General features: G+C 42.3%; 1 protein-coding gene across 3 annotated transcripts in view; it reads left to right on the forward strand.

Moving 5' to 3' along the window:
- Window positions 1-21,320, forward strand: part of SYT14 (synaptotagmin 14) — a 167,352-nt gene that overhangs the window by 109,507 nt on the left and 36,525 nt on the right. For all 3 annotated transcript variants that reach the window (XM_075863273.1, XM_075863271.1, XM_075863272.1), the window contains one exon: window positions 18,366-18,637. In XM_075863273.1, coding sequence (XP_075719388.1) covers window positions 18,366-18,637 — 272 coding nt within the window. The remainder of the gene's footprint in view (window positions 1-18,365; window positions 18,638-21,320) is intronic.

The raw sequence follows: 21,320 nt of genomic DNA on the forward strand, positions 1-21,320 counted from the left end.
GGTCTGGAATTATGGAGATTTTTTACGGTCGTGTGCATGGGGCCTCATGTTGTAATCATTTTGCATTGGACTTCAGTATCTAGGGTCACTAAGTGCTTACAACTCTGGAATATCAGCAGTTATATTCTGTTTAGTTGGTCATGGGTGTAATAATTTTTGAACTTTATACAATAGTAATTATTTAGCTGGCACTGTAGGTAGGTTAACCGTTTCCAAAACAATACCCTCATAGCCCAGCAGGGGGAGCCCCAGATCATGTAGTGCACAGTGGAAAAAGTCATTAAAAACATGGAGGGGTGTTTTTGCCATTTTGGAGCCCTATGCCAGAGTAGTACCATAAGGGAACATAATCCACGGTGCTCCTCCAGCTCTCATCATGGCAGTTTACTTTCCATTTTTCTCCACCTTAACCCCTTCCTGCTGCAGCCATTTTTCATTAAAAATGTTTATGTTCCTTTCGATGTAGCCATATGAGGGCTTGTTTTTTGCGGAATGAGTTTTCCCTGGAACAGGGAAAAACAGTGATCCCCTCAATTTTTAAAACTTTATTTTTTACCACATTCACTGTGCGGTAAAAATGACATTAACATGATTCTGTGGGTCAATACAATTATGGCGATACCAAATTTATATTATTTTATGTTTTAATACATTTACAAATAAAAAACTACAGTAATTGTTAAAAATAAAATGTATTTTGTGTCGCCATATTTTGAGAGACATAACTGTTTTATTTTTTGATCGATCGAGTGAACAAACCCTTGTTCTTTGCGGGGCGAGCTGATGTTTTTATTGCTATTCTTTTAGGGTACATACGACTTTTTGATCACTTTTTATTCTATTTTTGTAAAAGACGAGATGACAAAAAAACAATTCTGGATTTTGAAATAGTTTTTTTACCACCTTCACTGTGCGGGTTATGTAATGTTTTAATGTTTTATTGTAATAGTTTTGGACTTTTACGGATGCGGCAATACCAATTATGTTTATTTATTTTTTACATTACTTTTGGGAAAAATGGGAAAAGGCTTTCTTTTTAACTTCATATTTTTTTATATTTAAAAAAAACTTTATTTAAAAGTTTTTTTAGTTTTTTTATTAGTCCCTCTAGGAGACTTGAACTAGCAATCGTCGGATCGCTTGCACAATATCCTGCAATACTTGTGTATTGCAGTATATTGTCTTTTTTACAGGCCCCTATTAAGCTCTGACTCTAAGGCCTTATTCACACGAACATGTTATACGTCCGTGCAACGCGCGTGATTTTCACGCGCGTCGCACGGACCTATCAGTGATTTTCACGCAGAGTATGTGCGCTGTGTAAAACTCACGACATGTCCTATACTTGTCCGTGTTTCGCGCAGCACGCACCTATTGAAGTCAATGGGAGCGTGTAAATCGCGCTCAGCACACGGAAGCACTTCCGGGTGCCGCGCGTGATTCGTGCAACAGTGGTTAAAAGAATGAATGAAAACAGAAAAGCACCTCGTGCTTTTCTCATACCTCCCAACTTTTGAATTCGGAAAAGAGGGAAATTTTTAAGCTACGCCCCCTAACCACGCCCAATATCCCGCATAAACACATCAAATGATGAATTTCATTTAAATTTGTTGCCACACACAGCACTCTGTAGATAATTCCACAGCCCCCCTGGCAGGTAATGCCACACCCCCCTGTAGGTAATGCCACCCAGCTCCCTGTAGGTAATGCCACCCAGCCCCCTGCAGGTAATGCCACCCAGCCCCCTGTAGGTTGCACCCATCCCCCCATTCCAGGAGAAGTCACTGACTTCAATGTCCATATATGGACAGTGGGATTCCGGGGATTGGGGATTCTGACTCCTACAGGGAGCAAAAAAAGACCCTCCTCCTCCTCACATGCACTCTGCACTGTGAGGAGGAGGAGAGAGAGCGCGAGCGACGGAAGACACGGCCGTCACTCGGGACACATTCCGGTGATGGCCGTGTATTACCCGGCCCCATAGACTTCTATGGGGGCTGGGTAAACGGCCGAAAATAGGTCATGTCCAATTTTTTGACGGACAGGTTTCCCGGGCCGTCAAAAAATCGGTTGTGTGAATAGCCCCATTAGGGGTCTATTGTTCCAACTGCAGCCGTGTGACAGCCGTTTTATGAACGGCCGTCTCCCGGACGGGAAACCCTGTCGTGTGAATAAGGGCTTAGCCGGCCCTACTGCTGTCACTCACGGTCAGAAGAAGGCAGGAGTCTTGCAGCGGCGTTCTCACTAGTGTGGATGCCGGCCTGGGAGTGAACCAGTCCAGTCACTTGACCGGTGAGGTCAGATCACGGGTCAGGTGACAGGTCAGGTGACTGGACTGGTCCACTCACGGGCCGGCATCGATCCCAGTGAGAACACCGCCGCAAGACTCCTGCCTTCTTCTGATGCAGCACCCAGCGGGACATTTACAGACCGCCCGGGACGGCGGGACAACAGTGAGAAGCCGGGACTGTCCCGCCGGATCCGGGATGGTTGGGAGGAATGCTTTTCTGTTTGTAAACATAAATACAGAGTGCCATAACGATGCCGGCTGCGCGAAAATCACGCAGCCACGCACCATATGCTGATGCCACACGGACCTTTTGCGAGCGCAAAACGCAGCGTTTTTTACACGCGCGAAACGGACACGTCCGTGTGAATAAGGCCTAAGGATGGCAGACTCCGGGCCACCAGGCTGCTATGACAACCATCGACAACCCGCAAATGCATCACGGGAGGAGGCGATGGGCTGTCAGGGGGACCCTCCTCTTTCTTTATAATGGCGTAGATGTCGTCCGCAGCACCTAAGTGGTTAAACGGCTGGTAACATACAGCGACACCCGCTGAATAAGGAGCCTGCACCATACTTTCCTTTCCTGGCTACAACGTAATCCTACGTCAAATGTCGGCACGGGGTTAATAGTGTGACTAGAGTTGTTCAGCTCCTCAATGCAATCAATGATGATAATGAAATTCACGCGCACAGTGGTGCCAGATGTATACGGCTCAGTATGTTTATATTTGCATATATCGGAAGGAACATCTTACACGTCACTCTGTACTATGTTCACAATCATCTACATATGGAATATATCTAAGAACATTTCCCTCCTAACCTCCTAAAAAAAAATCAAAAAAAATCACCTATAGGCTGAGTTCACATGTAGCGTAAATCGGTAGCAGAATACAGTAGCAGCAAAGTGGATGAGATTTGAACAAATCTCATCCACACGCTGCGTAACTGATAAGCAGAAAAAACACTCAGATATTGGCCTTCTGTACGTGCTTTTAAACCGCAAAATGTCAATTGCATTTACGTAATCGCTGCTTATCTGTTACGGGTTTTCCCCATTAAATTCAAAGGGGAGGTAAAAAATGCAATAAATAGCAGATGTTGCGGTTTTTTTAGCGGCGGAAAAGCAGAGATTCCGCCGCAAAATAGGCAACTCAGAAAAAAAAGAATCCTATACTTACCCAGAATTATGTGCTTCTTCATCCAGGCCGGCCTCCTGGGATGACGTTTCATCCCATGTGATTGGCTGCAGCGGTCATCCCAGGAGGCCGTCGCCATGGCTACATAAGTATCACACTTTTTCTTCTACAGGCAGTTTTCCACAGCGGACATTCAGGATGAAAAACTGCACCACATTTTGGTGTGGTTTTTCGGCCGGAATTCCCTGCGTTCCCAGGGCGGATACGCAGTGTGCTTTTATGCAACGTATCTGCCCTGTGTGAACATAGCCTTATATGCAAATTGTTGGGCAGCAGGGTGCCAACCATAGTTGGAGCTCCCATCTTTTCCTCTGCATAGTGAGGCAGAATTGTCATTCAGGAATCCGTGAAAGCTGTGTGATAACAGTTGTGATGTGGCTACATGTTTTTCCAGGCACAATCCTTTTTTCATAAAACAAATTTAAAAGAGTAGAAGATGAAACATTTTTAACAGCATGATAGAGGAATATTTTACAGTAAATGTCTACCATTTAACACCATGCTGTTTTCCGGTATACAATATTGTTTTGATTAAGTGCATAATATATATAAATGCTTGTAGTGGTCAGAACTCCATTTTTTTCTGATACAGAGCTCCAAATCCTCTGCAATGACATGGTAGAATTCTGTCTTCCTGCAGCCACCACTAGGGGGAGCTCAGGAGTTTATTGTATTCTGTTTTATTATTATGTTAGGCCCCCTGCACACGGATATGCCCGTAATCACGATGGGCCGCGGACAGTAACCCGCATTTGCAGGCTGTGGTCCCATTATAAATTATGGGAGCACAGTCCGTAAAATCAAAAAATAGGACGTCCTATTTTTTGCGGGTCATATCTACGGCCTGGACACCTTCCAATAAATATACAGGAAGGTGTCCTTGCGTAATAGAAATAAATGTAACCGTATTTTGATCCGCAATAAAGGTCCGTAATTGTGGACCAAAATTACAGTCATCTGCATGGGGCCTTATTATTGATCCAGGTGTAAGGCCCCATGCACACGACCGTATTTTACATCCGTAATTACAGTGTTTACCGACCGTAATTACGGACCCATTCATTTCTATGGGCTTCGGACACCTTTCCGTAGTTTTACAGAACATGTTTTATAGAACATGTCCTTTTCTGTCCGTAATTACGGCATGGACTCCCCATAGATGTCTATGGGCGCTTCCGTAATAACTGACAGCTACAGATGTGCATCCGTAGCCGTCCGTAATCGCGGAAGCGCTGCTAGGCGATGCCAGGGGATTACCAAGATTCCTCCCTGTTTTTGCGGATCCGTAAATACGGATGCACTACGGACCGTATTTACGAACACCATTCCGTATATGCGGATGATTTATGGATGACTATAAATGACTACGGATCCGTATTTACGGACAGTATTTACGGATAGAGGAAATTTACGGACGTGTTCATGAGCCTTAGGCCCCATGCACACGACCGTAAAAAACTTCCATAATTGCGGACCGAAATTACGGACCCATTCACTTCTATTGTCCACGGACACCTTCCAGTTTATTTATGGGAAGGTGTCCGGGCTGTAGAAGTGTACTGCAAAAGATAGGACATGTCCTATTTTTTGATTTTCACGGGCCGTGCTCCCATTCTTTGTATAGGAGCACGAACCGAAAATACGGACGGCTGGGCGTGCCCGCAATCGCGGCCCGTGATTAAGGGCACGGCTGTGTACATGGGGCCTTAGTGTCCAAGGCGCCACAATCGCTAGTCCTTCATGTCAGTTCTCCAGGCTCTCTATACTGAACACTCAAATCAGGAGACCGCTAGAACCGCTGGAAACATTAACCCCTTAGCGACCTCCGCTGAACATGTACGGCGGATGTGCGCTCTGTCAATATGGCATGGGCTCAGGGGCTTAGCCTCACCATAACCGGCATGTACCAGCTGTTTTATGCAGCTGACACCCACCTACAACAGCCGGGATCGGAGATTACCGTAACTCCTCAGATGCATCTGAGTGGTTAGATAGAGGTAGGGGTCTCCCACTGTCGTCCCCCCCAACATGCCCCCCTTGTGGAGTGATGATCTGTTGCTATAGCAGTCTGAGGGCTAGTACAGGAGTTTTTTTTTGTAAATCAGACTGTCTTGGGGGGCACAACCCTTTTTAAAGGGACATGTTCTGTGTAGCTGAGGGATGAGCCCTCAGAATTCTCTTTTCTGGGGGACCCTAGGTACATCAATCAAACAGCAACTCTATTGCCCTATGTATTACACAGATCATTACAGCAGATTTTTTTTTACCAGGGATGTGAAACACAAGATTAATATAAAAAGCACAAATAAAATTGACTTTGAAGAAAATAATAAAGTAAAGTTTGCGGTTTGTGATAACCGGTAGATCTCTCTCTCTCCATTATATTATTAAAACCATCATGCAGTAGTATTAATTACAAGGTAAAATTCCGCACGCAATAATTAACCTGACATTTCCCAAAATTACTCCGCATGCATCTGAGAAATTCTCATACGTTTTACTACGACTTCTTAATCATTTAAGGTGACTACTATAACACGTTAATATCCCAGCAAATCAATGTTCTTCCACTTTGATGTTACATTGTTATGAATACAATACATTCTACATTCTGATCAATTTATGGAGCAGGAACAACAGGTTTAAATTAAGAAATGGAGCTGACGACAATCTCATATTTTTAAATATAAAAGACTCAGAAGGTTTAGGTAAAGGGTTGGGTGCCACATACAGGTGTTAGAGCACCCCCACTCTAAATTTCAATTTAAAGGCAAACTTCAAACAATGATGAAAACAACTTATATAGAACCAAGAAGTCAAAAAGCCATCCAAATAATGAAAAAGTACAAATTTTATTAGAACATACAACAATGATCACAAAAATTAAAACTTCAAGGAGATCTAAAAAAACAGTATGGGTATTGAAAACAGTAGTTCAGGGTATCCTACAAGGAATGGAATCCATGACATAACAACAAGACAGTGTGTCTGTCAAAAAAGGGGGGGGGGAGGGAAGGCAAGGATTCCATTCCTTGTAGGATACCCTGAACTACTGTTTTCAATACCCATACTGTTTTTTTTAGATCTCCTTGAAGTTTTAATTTTTGTGATCATTGTTGTATGTTCTAATAAAATTTGTACTTTTTCATTATTTGGATGGCTTTTTGACTTCTTGGTTCTATATAAGTTGTTTTCATTTTTGACAATCTCGTATTTGCTGTGTCACTGTATCACTTCTATTTACTGGTGTGTCTGTGCAAAGAGTTTAATTGCCAAGGCTCTGTCATAGCATGCTGGGAATTGTAGCACCCCAACATTTAAAAAAAAATGTCAACAAATTCCTTACAAGGAATATATAATCAGAAAATGACTTTTTTAAATATTTTTCTTATTAAAAAAACAAATACACAGTTCATTTATAACATTTTCAACTTGCTGCATTTAAGGCTGGGTTCACACGAGCATGTTACGTCCGTAAAGGACGGAACGTATTTCGGCCGCAAGTCCCGGACCGAACACACTGCAGGGAGCCGGGCTCCTAGCATCATAGTTATGTACGACGCTAGGACTCTCTGTCCCGTACTGTAATCATGTTTTCAGTACGGGACAGTTGTCCTGCAGCGAGGCAGGGACTCCTAGCGTCATACATAACTATGATGCTAGGAGCCCAGCTCCCTGCAGTGTGTTCGGTGAACCCAGCCTAAGGCTGCGTAACTGCAGACCATCAGAGTCCCCATGCTGAGCCCTTTCCACCGCCAAAAGCGCCTACAGTGGCAGGGCTTAGCAGAAGCCTGCAAAAATGACGATATACTGCAATACATTAATATTGCAGTATATTGTACCAGCGATCTAATGATCGCTGGTTAAAGTCCCCTAGATGGGCTAATAAAGTGTGTAAAAAAAAAGTGAAGAAAAGTTTTCGGTAGTGAAAAAAAAATAAAAGATGAAAAGTTAAAAAACAAAAACATTTCCCCCCTAAACTACTGTAAAATATAAAAAAAAGTAAACAAAACTGGTATTGCTGCGTCAGTAAAAGTCTGAACTATTACAATATAGCGTTATTTAACGCTCACGGTGAACGTCGTAAACAATAAAAATGCCAAAATTGCTGTTTTTTGGTCAACTTAGCTCTAAAACAAAATGTAATAAAAAGTCATCAAAAAGTTCTACATACCAAAAAATGGTCTGATAAAAACTAAAGCTCGTCCCGCAAAAAATAAGCCCTCGCACCGCTCAATCAGTGAAAAAATAAAAAAAGTTATAGCTCTCAGAATGTGGCGAAAAAACATTTAGTAATCGTATTGAGCCACAGAAAAACATTAAGTTCTCGTTTTTACCGCACGGTGAAAGCCGTAAAAACGAAAGCTAAAAAACAATTGAGGAATCGCAGTTTTTTCCAACTTCATCCCGCAAAGAATTTTTTTCTAGTTTCCCAGTACATTATATGGAACTATAAATGGTACCAAAAGAAACTATAACCATTCCCGCAAAAAATAAGCCCTCACACCAGTCTATTGACGGAAAAAGAAAACCGTTATTGCTCTTGGAATGCGGGGAGTGAAAAACTAAAATGAAATATCAAAAAATGGCTTCGTCCCGAAAGAGTTAATTGCAGATAAGGTTTACTAAATTAACTCCTTTGAGATTTAAAATAGTTATATAGGGGATGTTGAGGACGTTCACCAATCCTATCAAACTTCCATAAATACCTTTTTTCCGCCACCGCACTAACCGGTTCAATAGCACCTCCAATAATACTACTCGCCTTCTTGACAATCTTGTTTAGTCTGTTAATGTCCATGACCCGCGCATTACCGTACCAACAAATCACAGCAAAAAATATTGCACTCCCCAACACGGAATTATAAAACATCTGTAACATTTCTGAGCAGACGTTAAAAGTCCTCAGTTGGCGTAAAAAGTAAAGACGGCTCGAGCCCTTCTTATCAAGCAGATCACAATTTACCTTTCAGTCCAATTCATTGTCAATAAATACTCCCAAATACTTATAGTTCTCCACTATTGACACCTTCTGCCCATTGATACACAACTCGTTTATCTCCTGACGCTTCCTGCCCAAATCAATAATCATCTCCTGAGTTTCACTAACGTTCAGTATTAGTGAATTTGCTGCTGTCCATGCACAAAATTTTTCCACTTGCTCCCTTTATTCTAGATCATCTCCGTTAGTAATACACCCAACAACCACCGAATCTTCCGAATATTTTTGCATATGGCAGGTGGCAGAGTTATATTGGAAGTCTGAGGTGTATATTGCAAAGAGGAAAGGTGCAAGCAGCGTACCCTGCGGTGCTCCCACATTACTCAACAGCGGCGCTGACTTGGTTGTCCCTAGTTGAACACACCGTGGCCGAGCGGACAAATAGTCAAACACCACACCCACTTCACAATACCTTCCTCAATTCCCCAATTCAGTAGCTTGTCCCTTAACAGGCACAGTCTAATAGTGTTAAATGCACTGGAGAAATCGAAGAAGGTAATTCTAACTGAATTTCCCGGTGCTTCCAGATGCGAGCATACCCTATGTTATAAATAAATAACCGTATCCTCAACCCCCGTTCCTGGGCGATAAGCGAATTGTAGCCGGTCAAGATATTGACCCACTATCGAGGCCAAATAGGACAGCACTAGCCTCTCAAACACTTCCATGATATGTGACGTAAGGGGTGCTGGATGATAGTCTTTTAATTCACAATGGCTCCTTTTTTAGGCGCCGGTACAATTCCAGAAGTCTTCGACAAGACCGGGACAATGTGTTAAGTTATGCTCATGTGATATAGTTTAGCCAAAACTTCTCCTAACTGACCTTCAAACCTTCAACACCTTACAACTTATCTGGTCCGGTCCCCACGCTTTCTTCACATTTACTTAATTCTCTAGTGACCTCGTCTGCCGTAATCACTAATTAAGAACCACTACCATCATACAACATTTCAATAGACAGTCGTATTATCCACCCTAAGCCCCCACAATCAGTTCCCTGTGACATATCAGACGCCTGTACAGCCTCACCATTAAATCGATTAAAAAATTCATCAAACTCGTTAGCCATAACTATATTACCATCCTCCACATTTTCACTCTGCAATTTTAATCCCGTAAACTTTTTCATACCTGCCCATACTTATCCTGTATTACTATTTGAGCTGGGGAGGTGAAGGCCCCAAATGGTCTGGGCCATGGGGCAATTACCCCTTTTGCTCGTACTATAACGCAGTCCATTTTAATGATGGTTGTAAATTGTAGACCGCTTTATAAAAATGATTTCTCGATCCTGATTGGCTATTTTACACCAAAATCCTTTCATTTATTCTACTGTACAAAAAATATTTTCCTTTTTTCCATTAGGATAAAACATTTCCATTCTAATATCTTGACTTTGATTGTAGTTCCGTATTTTATGTATAAGCAGACATATTAGTGTATAACAGTTTGCCCCAGTAGGGGGTCTTTAGTATTAATTTGATATAAATCATTATGTAAATGAACTTAATTCTGTTGTTCTTTGATTACTTAGCCCTCAGATCTCTCAACGATCCCTAGCAGAACGATGTTTTGTTTTTTTTCAATTTTTTAATTGGCTGCTAACGATAGTCGTTCGTTAATGAACTCTTATTCAGCTGAATAGCCATTAACGTTTGCTCAAGGCAGGTCTTACTTACATGGGTATTACCTGATTTCTAACGTGCAGTGTTTCTTATCATCCATGAAGTCATTGATGTTGTCTAAGTGGCTGATTAATTGCAATTATGAGGCCTACTGTATACATTAATGTAATTGGAAATACACATCAACGCTTTATCGAGTGTTAACACTTTCTGCTTCATTAATTTTAAGAATCTAAAAATAAAAAAAATTGCATATATTTTACTGTAAATTCCAAGTCCAGAGAATTATTAGCTTGTTTTCGATGAAATGCTTGCCAGGTGCGGCATCAATCACAACCCTTGAGCGCTGAAATTACGATGTAGAGAACCTCGAGAACTTCACAGGTTTCCTCATTAAGTGTGTGCGCTGTTACATGTGTGAAAAACTGCCTTTTTAGCCCATTAACTAGAAATCACAACATATTTATCATTGCTCATACAATTGCTCAAAGGGTATTTAGACCCTATCTGATAGCTAGAGCTATTTTTGTTCTTAAAGCGGTATTCCCGTTTCAGTTAATTTTTTTGTATAATTAAAAGTTTTGGAATTTTCTAATATACTTTGGCCTCCGATTTTATTTATTCATACACCAGTCTTAGCTTGTAGCTGCTGGAGTAAGATGCAACAATTTTATTAAGAGGCGCATACCTCTTAATAAATTTGTCTTATCTTGGGCTGCCACGGGTCTTTACGTCCGCCCTCACAATGCTCCTCATGCTCGATCAAATGCCCCCCTCACTATGCCCCTTTTATCATTATCCTAAAATCCCTTGGAAACTTTTTTACTAATCAGCATCCAGACCAAATGCACCAAGCTACTAGTAATGTAGTCTATTCCCCGGGCAGGTTGGTCACATGATGTGATGAGGTGGAGTGGTCTTTACGGATAAGCAAAACTAGCCGCAACCCTACCAATAAAGAAGGAGAATGACCTGTGTTCTCCGCTTTTCCTGACACCTCAGCATCAGGGCACTGGCGCTCTGGAGGCCAGTGTATTGCCTGGCGCTCAGCAGCATCCGCTATGTTACATGCCAGCCTTTCCGTAGGGAATCTCTCGACTGGAGTCAGCTTCAAAAAGCCCGCCACTTTGGAGGACTGCAACTCCACCTGGAAGTCCACCGACTCTGGGTGAGAAGATGAGCAGGGCGAGCATAAAGAGGAAGCCCAGAAGGTCAGCGGAGTGGAGGTCGTGCAGGTAGAAGAGAAGCGGTGTGGCGAGTAGCAGAGCCATGCAGACCAGCCTCATTTTGAAATGACGGCAGACAACTGAGCAGACATTTCCCGCCAGGTACACGTGTGCGACTCCTGGCATCTCTCACATTGTGCAGAAAGTGAAATCTACGGCAGCTACGGTGACTTTGCTCCCTTACTCTAAGCTCCGTCCACTTTTTCAAAAAGTGCCGCAAGCAGCGTAAAGAGAAAAAAGTTGCACATTTTGTGCAAAACAAGCGTGCGCAAAAATTTGGGCGTTTGTATACCAGAATACTGGCGTAAATTCCCACCTTTGTGTATCAATTCATCACTGTTTTAAAGATTTCTCTGCTTGTAGCCTTTATTGTTTCATTCCAGAAGATGGATATCTGCCGTGTCCTGGTCATGTGATGCTCATACATACGCATGGCTCGTAACAGTACAGTTATCAAAGCTTTCTCTAGTAATGAGCCGTGCACCTGTGTGTCCGTCACATGACCAAGATAGATTTTCATCCTATTGAAGTAAACAATGAAGGTTCTCATTCAATGAGTACAAGCAGAGATCTTGAAAATCGGGAGGAATTGATACACATTATATTATAGATTTGCACAACTTTTCATTATAACATACTTGAGAAGTGTCCCTTTCTGTTAGGATCGAACGTCCGCGTTGGATCCTAACCTTGATAGGAATTTTCATACAATTTTTGGACCCTCATGTCGCTGGTTTCACACATCGGTCCTATATTTATTGCCCGTATCATGCAATTAATTATACAGTCTGCACTAATTCTATTTCTTCAATAATTCTTTTTGGAATATTGCTGTGGATAATGTATAGGACTTGTCTCGGGTAGGTTTGAACAACTTGGAGCAGATAAGCGCACAGTCCGCTACTTGGACTGCTGGAGATACCAGGTCTTCACATACGCCGTACACCGTCCTAGGTCACCGCAGGCAGCAGTTAGCCGTCTGCTCCATGCTAAAGTTTGTGGGCTAACATAGTGTAGGTTAAAAATGACCATGGATGCGTTATTGGCCACAGGGGCTACGGTCAGTACCCCATTGTTTACTAGATGCAGTCCATTGGTGAGGCTTCACAGCAATATACATGTATCTTCTCATTCTGTGGATATTAGAGGTATGGAGTATAATTATTATTGTACATTTGGCATAAATCCATTGATCGTAGTAAGGCTGGGTTCACATGAGCATGTTACGTCCGTAAAGGACGGAACGTATTTCGGCCGCAAGTCCCGGACCGAACACACTGCAGGGAGCCGGGCTCCTAGCATCATAGTTATGTACGATGCTAGGAGTCCCTGCCTCTCCGTGGAACTACTGTCCCGTACTGAAAACATGATTACAGTACGGGACAGTTGTCCCGCAGCGAGGCAGGGACTCCTAGCGTCGTACATAACTATGATGCTAGGAGCCCGGCTCCCTTCAGTGTGTTCGGTCCGGGACTTGCGGCCGAAATACGTTCCGTCCTTTACGGACGTAACATGCTCGTGTGAACCCAGCCTTACCGGTTAAGAGGTTCTCATGGTCATAATACAGTGAGCTTTTTGCAATTATCACATCGTTGAAAGTCATAATGTGTAGGAAAAAATATATAACAGTAGCAAAGGCGTACTTAACATGTTTATATGCCGCCTTTTGGCAACATTCACAAGGTGACATGAGCGTCTTTGAAACATTATGACATTATGGCACTATTTCAAAAAACATAGCCTTTGGTATCTGCATATGTTGTTCAGTCGGAGGTGTTTATGTAAAAAGCTTAAGACCTGCACCACTAATACGTCCTGAGGACTAAAATATGACAATTGCTATAGAGATAATTTTGGGATCCCCATAGGGGTTTTCAGTTCCCTTCTATATTCATAAGTGGAAAACAGATATCTTCAAGCCGGGTGAAAGCTAGGATCTATAAATTCATCACTTTGCTGTACTAAATCATGGTCTCGGTTCTGAAACTGATCTAAAACATAAAAGTAGAACTAAGGGGTGCTCTTTTTTTCTTTTAAATCTTTTCTACTGCTGTGCAGGTGTAGCAGAATTTATTTAATCATTTATCTCTTTAGGACTACTTTATTCGCCATTTTCATGTTTCAGATAACACAGTAGCAACAAAACCACATTGTGATATCAGGGTGAATTGTGCCAGGGGTGTAGCTGGGGGGAGGGGCTCTGACAACCCACTCTTCCTTGACCAGAATATTAAGATACAGGGCTTGAGCAGCAAACTGAATGTTTGCCCTGGATGAAAGAAAGCCTAGCTATGCCTCTGGACTACACAGCTCTGCTACCTCAGACTCTGCCATAGATATCATATTTTATGTAATTTATTTATATAGAGCCATAAATTACCAGGGTACTATGCACGTGAAGTCGGATGGTAAACTTATCACAGTCAAATTAGCTGATATACTACTCGACAAAACTTTCAGAATTAAGAGACTGATCTAGAAGGAGAGAGAGTCCTCTCCATAAGAGCTGATAATCTACAAGGAAGGAGGGTGATGTGAGCACCGGTGGGTCCCGGGTCGCAGTTAGATAGGCATGTGAAGAGGGGCGTAAGACATAGGTGTCTTTGGGTCCAGCCTTCCCCCTCCCTCTCCTGCCTGCGCTGCTTTAAAGAGGACCTGTCATCAGTTTGTTTTTTTAAACCTTTACATACCCTTATTCCCCGTGGTCTCCTAATTCCCACACTTTTTTTTTTCTCAAATCGTTTCCTCCGTTGTCCTGCTACAGCCGGTGCTCCGCTTTGGCGCCCAATATTGTAATTACTATCATCGGTACAGGGTGGAGGAGACCTAAGCTCTGCGCAGTGTGGGTTGTCTTCTACCTCACGAGAATAGGTAAAGCTCGGGAGATCAGCACATCTTCTGCATCACTGTGAAGCGGTCTGCATTGATTGGACCGCATCACTGTGAGGGAGAAGACAACGCCCACAGAGGAGAGCTCAGTGGGCGTGGTATCTGGAAATTAATTATATAGATAGAAGCCATGAAAAAAGAGCTTTGAGATTGTAAAGCCAGAAAACCACTGGCGGGAGCTTTTGGATGGGTCAAACCCTTTGGATTTTGATATATCTTTATTGGTTTATAGTAGAGGTTAATGACATCACAATTCCATAAGCCTCAAGGAATGACATCATAGTTCAGGTGCATGCTGGTGTACACATGCATTTTACTGCACTTTCCAAACAAGAGAAAGTCCCTGACCTATGGTGGGGACCTTATTTGCGTCCCTTGACTCCATCAAAGGACAGCTCCTTACATTCTACATACATAATGTACAGTTTTAATTTCTACACTCCAGTGTTCTTAGGAGAACTTCTTAAACACATAAGAGTTAGTGGAGATCTCTATGGACGCAGGAAGCCGTATAAAATCAATAGTATAAATCAACAAGAACATCTGAAATATTTCATTTTTCTACACATTATGGAACCCAAACATCCAGTTATTTTTTTTTACGTGTGAAATTTCCTTTTTACGTTGTTAATCAGAAATAATGATGTTCCTCTTACCAATGCTCTACCTACGCTGAGAATGGTGTTTGTGCTCCATGGGGACGCATAATGGAGCTCATCCCAGTGAGTCACAGCCATTGTATTTACTTAGTGAAACAATAACCATGTCAGTCACAAATCTTGTGTTTCCTTGGAATACACTGAACTCACCATTTCTCATTCCTAGCAGCATTTCCTTTATCTTATTAAAACTGTGTGTAGCATTTTAGAAAACTGGGTACTTTCCTGGTGATACATACACAGAAAAGAGTATCTATCTATCTATCTATCTATCTATCTATCTATCTATCTATCTATCTCATATCTATCTATCTATCTATCTATCTATCTATCTATCTATCTATCTATCTATCTATCTATCTATCTCTCTCTCTCTCTCTCTCTCTCTCTCTCTCTCTCTCTCTCTCTCTATCTATCTATCTATCTATCTATCTATCTATCTATATCTATCTATCTATGTCACTTCTATTTATCTGAGTTGCGTCACATGAATTTATTTTTAGAAAAATCTAATTAATAATGCAGGCTGATATGGAAGTTTTTTCTTCTTTCTTAAATCGACATATTTCTATTACACACTGCCTAATGCTACAGCTTTCTATATGGGGTTGTCACTCAGCATGCCCTTAGCAACCGGTCTGTCTTAGGTTACTCTGGTGTACTGAAAAAAGGACTTTGTTTATGTTAATTTGCACCTAAAGGGGTGTTTCTGGCCCTTTAGAGACTATTCAGTTCGGAAGAGTCTAACAAATGCCCCACGATTTGGGTTTAAAATGGGGAGGGAGGAGAAGGAGCAAGTAGGCTTTACTGTACTCAAGCCACACAAAGATTTTTGTAAAAGGATATTTGGATGAAGAACCACTTTAAAGTGGAGCCGTCACCTCTACCCTTGGAGGGTAATACTTGTATTCAATATTCTAGAGTAGACAATACCCTGACTTAGGGTGATCGAAGTGATTTCATATGTATAATCCTGATCACTTGACATACTATCATAGTCCAATTGGTTCGGTCCGACCACTATAACCCTATTTAGTAGAGGGGAAAGCACTTTGCCACTTCGTATCCTGTCTCTGCTGCTCCGCTGTTTACTTGATCCACATGTTCGGCCCATTATAGTCAGTGACTGACCATGTGGGCTGATGAGCTGACGGGAAACTGGCACCGTTCCTCTCCGCTGATTGGCAGGGGTCACTTTGGTCGAATCCTCTCCTAAAACATCCTGATATTCTCATATGAAATCTCCTTTGCACATACTAATATACATCGCACGGTTGTACCTGGCTATTGAATAACTAAACAGGATCATTAGAACCTCCATTCTAAGCCATAATTAAATCGTATTATTTCTACCCATTTGTCTAATGTCACTTCATTGCAGGATAACATCCTCAACAGCTTCAGTCCCCAATTTTGAAGGTGTCACTGCTTTTAGCTAAATATGCACCAGAGACATGTCAGTCCACATCTGGCAGGCTGAAGTACCCGGTAATGATTGCCTCTTAATTGCTGTAGAAGTGACATTATCTATTGACAGCCTGTCCAACTCGTCTTCTTGTATTGGTCTTCCCAGCAGACTGCCATGCTTTGAGTGACAGGCTTCTAACTAGTTACTATGGTAATGCAGAGTTCTCATAATCTCTTATAAGGGTATCATTTATGTACATGTGAGCTCTTCAAAAACATACATACTTCCACCTAAAAAAACAACTCATATAAAGTCTTTAGTCGTCGTCTTCTGTCAAGTTTTAAAAAATTCTATTCAGTCGTGTTATGCTTGCCAACTCGCCCAAAACTTTCCAGAGACTCCCGGAAAAAGAAAGGCAAATCTCCCGAGCATGGCAAATACTCACCTCTCCTTATTTCTGCACTCCCGGGCGCCACCGAAAGCAACGTCCAGATGCTGACCCTAACCGTAAGACAGGACATTGTCTATGTCGTTGCCTTGTAGTTTAGAGGAGTGCAAGTAGCGGGAGAGGTGAGTATCAGTATGTCTGGTCTCGGGTTTGTAAAAAGGATAGAAGTCTGGTCTGGGGTCTGTATAGGGGATAGTCTCGTCTGTGGTCTGTATCGAGGAAAGAAGTCTGGTCTGAGGTCTGTATAGAGGAGAGTCCGGTCTGGGGTCTGTATAAGGGAATAATCTAGTTTTGGGTCTGTATAAGTTATTAGTCTGGTCTGGGTCATGAATAGAAGATAGTGTGGTTTGTATAGGGAGAGAATAATCTGGTCTGGGGTCTGTATATGGCATAGTAGTCTGGTTTGGGGTATGTATAGGGCATAGTAGTCTCGTTTGGGGTCTGTATAGGGAATAGTAGTGTGGTCTACAGTATGTATAGGGGATAGTAGTCTCGTCTGGGGACTGTATAGGTGAGAGTCTGGACTGGGGTATGTATAAGGGAATGATCTTGTCTGGGGTCTGTATAGGGGATAGTAGTCTCGTCTGGGGGTCTGTGTAAGGGGATGTATGGTCTGGAGTCTGTATAGGGGATAGTCTAGTCTGGGGTTTGTATAGGAGACAGTAGTCTGGTCTGCAGTCTGTATAGGGGATGGTCTGGTCTAGGGTTTTTATAGGGGATAGTCTGGTCTGTTGTATGTATAGGGGATAGTAGTCTGGTCTGGGTTTTGTATAGGGGATAGTCTTGTCTGGGGTCTGTATAAGGGGATAGTCTGGCCTAGGGTCTGTATAGGGGATAGTCTGGTCTGGGGTCTGTATAAGGGGATAGTCTGGTCTGTGGTCTGTATAGGGGATGGTAGTCTGATCTGTGGTCTGCATAGGGTATAGTCTGGTCTTGGATCTGTATAAGGGGATAGTCTGGTCTGTGGTCTGTATAGGGGATGGTAGTCTGATCTGTGGTCTGCATAGGGTATAGTCTGGTCTTGCATCTGTATAAGGGGATAGTAGTCCTTCGTAAAGGAATGTGATCAGTAAAAAGACCCATGGTCTCCAAAAAAGTGCATCATTTACGTCTCCCTGATCTCCATTTACAAAAGTTGTCAATTATGGCTATATCTGGTATTTTTTTAAGCTGGGTGATATGGCTACCAGTACAACATCAGATACAGTATTGATTTGCACCACAATTACTTCTGTACTCTACAATTTACATGGCAAGATGGGCACCAGTCCCCATGACTAGAGAGTGGATTACATACTTTACCAACATTTGAATCCCAAATCTTTAGACATTTAAGCCCCTAATCAATTCCACGAGACCCCCCCACACAACAATACAGAAATGCCTATTTTAATTATCCTCTACCCCGCCTCTATAGACTCGTTCACTGAACAGTCCATTGAAAATCTAAACTGTTGGCAACTAGAATATCAGGTAATTATTTATACAGAGGTGTGCGGCATTGTCTCCCTTTCCCTGTCGGAGGGTTTCTAATGATCGTATAATGGGAATATATTGGCTATAACAAACCGGGTAATTATCAGGTATTACAAAACTAATAGATCTGCTTATTTACAGCCAACAGCATCCAAAGAATGAGGAGGACACCGCCACTTGATGAGCTGCAGCCACCACCCTACCAGGATGACTCTGGATCTCCTCGCCTTTCCTGTACTCCCTCGGAAATTGGGGATAGTAAATGTGAACTGTCCCGTTGTAGCAATAGTCCCAGATACTCCTATAATAAATGCCCCAGTGAGGGGAGTATGGGACATGAAATAGAGAGCTTCCAGAACAAAGTGTATGAAGAAGACGTTCCCAGCGATAGCACTGCCGTTTTGAGCCCAGAGGTATGTAATACATTGGGTGGTAGTAGCAGCTTAATGCATGCCTTGATATGTTATTACTTTCTCACAAGTAAGCTTCTTCTGTCTAGTTTTATACATTGCATTTTGCTGTTTACTGCCTATAGGAGCTTATGGTTTTTAGTAACAGCGGCAGTGCCCTAGAAAAGAGAACAGCCCAGACGACCCCTCTAATAAGCAGTATTGAACATTATAAGGCTATTATTACAGATATGTAGACAGCGACCAGAGTAACTTGATCATTGTAGACTTATGCAACTAAACTTCAAAGATTCAGACATTCAACATTCATGCAAATCATATCATATGGTGCATAGATAATATTGTTGTCTATCAGGCTTTCCAGGTGATTTTATTTTGCTTATAAGGTGCCTAGCAAAGGCGTATGTACCATATAGGTAACCTATGCAGCGACTATGGAACTCATGGATAGAGGGGTTGGCTGATGAATTAACTTAAGTTTTATGGAAAGAGTGATGTGTGGCAAAAAATAACCAAGTCCTCCTGTCACAGGGCTCCTGAAATAAGCCCTCTTTTAAACTTTGCTATGGCGCCCCCTTACCTCTATATGTGCTTTTTGTGGCTGATAAAACTCTATTGGTTGAGGTTAAATGGATACTAACTTTTCAAACATCTAATATAATAGTATACCTGAAATAGATCAACATTATAATTTACTTACTGTTAAAATGTAATTGTTTTAGCCATGAAAATTTTGTGCGAAGTTACTGCCACTAGGTGTCTCCCTTCCTGTAATTTTATGTCCTCCCCTGTTGTCAAGCAAAATTTGTCTTTAGTTAGAGAGCAGAGGAGACTGACTGCAGGAAGTGTGGGGGGGGGGGGGGCGACGGACTCTACACTGCCTGCCCATAGAAGTCTATGGAGAGGGGAGCAGAGAGGTAGAGAGACACACAGTCATTGTCCATAGTCTCTATGGAGAGGGGTGGGAGGAGCAGGAGGAGGGAGCAAAAGCAGAGTGGGAGACACACACAGACATGCAACAGCTTCTAGTAAGTGTTTTTATCTCACCCCAGTGCTAGATTCAGAGCTACACTGCTCCCCAAACTTCAATTCACCGATACTTGTAAAAAGTAGAAATTTTTTTTCACATTTAGGGTATGTTCACACGAGGGCGTCCGTAACGGCTGAAATTACGGGGATGTTTCAGCCTGAAAACATCCCCGTAATTTCAGCCGTACCGGCATGTGCAGGCGCTTGAACGCCGCGTCAATTACGGCCGTAATTGGCGCTGCTATTCATTGGAGTGAATGAAGAACGGCTCCAATTACGGCCAAAGAAGTGACAGGTCACTTCTTTGACGCGGGCGTCTATTTACGCGCCGTCATTTGACAGCGGCGCGTAAATATACGCCTCGTGTGAACAGACAAACGTCTGCCCATTGCTTTCAATGGGCAGATGTTTGTCAGCGCTATTGAGGCGCTATTTTCGGGCATAAATCGGGGCAAAAACGCCCGAATTACGTCCGTAAATAGGCCGTGTGAACATACCCTTATTGTACTTTGGCAGTTATCTCCCCCAAGGATGATCCCCTAAGAAGATCACTGTCGTGGTTTGTAGATCTAAGGGTTGCATCATTGTCCACCTCACAGTGACCCACTGGGGCCGCAAGTTAGTGTTTGTTTGACTATTAGTATTAACTATATTGTATCTTTTGCCCTCAGATGTAATTGGGGCCATTACAGCATTCAGCATTTGCTGAGCTATCTTAGTCTCCTACACTGGGAATATATGCCAGGTGACAATCACTAATAGCAACCATTATAGTGCCCAAAGATGTTGTCACCCAGCATTGCACAGACCCTGAATGGTTTGTAGATCTGTATTCTTATACAGATTTACATTCCCCTTGCTCCCTCTGTCATTCTGTTCTGCCTGTGCAAGTCTTCTGTAGTTCATGAACCAGAAAGCACAGAAAGAACAATTCTATAGGTGGCCAATTAGAATAATGCTACAGTGCAAGGAATTGTGGGAAGACAAAAGAAAAAAGTAAATTACACGGTAAAGATTAATATCATTTTTAATAAAACCTGTGATTAACATCAGTATGCAATGCTACATCTGTGGCTGTTTTCTTTAGGGTCTTCTGGAATTGCTCCTTATGGGGATGGCCGCTTTCAAAAATCCTGGTCAATCAGCTGATCACAATGTGTCCCGCCGCTCGCATCCCCGTACCTGTGTGAGAACCAAGCAGCAAGCGTTCAATTCCCCTGCAGCGCCACCACAGGGAAAATGAAGCATTACACAGTTCCCATTGAAATTATTATATGTCGGGTCCTCCAGAGAGAGAGTGAGAGAAAGAGAGAGAGACACACACTCTTTGTAGCTTCTCTCCACTCTGGCTATAAAATGACAGTCCTGAATGACGGACCTTCATATATTACCTTATTGCTCCCTAATAGGGTATTTGAACATAAGTTTTCTATACCACACAACCCCTTTAATATCCTACAGAGTGGGAAGTTGGTGAATTAACCTTCTAAGAGCATTAATAAAGCAGATCTGTTATTACACCAAACATTACTACTATTGGCCTCGGAAGAGATACCAGAGTAGAATAATAATAAAAATGTTGAATGTGAGCGAAATAATTATTGCTGTCTCAATTTTTGGGGTCAACCAGTCTGAAGGTTTGAATATGTTTTAATCA

This window comes from Rhinoderma darwinii, chromosome 4 (genome assembly GCF_050947455.1).
Source record: "Rhinoderma darwinii isolate aRhiDar2 chromosome 4, aRhiDar2.hap1, whole genome shotgun sequence".
NCBI lineage: Eukaryota > Metazoa > Chordata > Amphibia > Anura > Rhinodermatidae > Rhinoderma > Rhinoderma darwinii.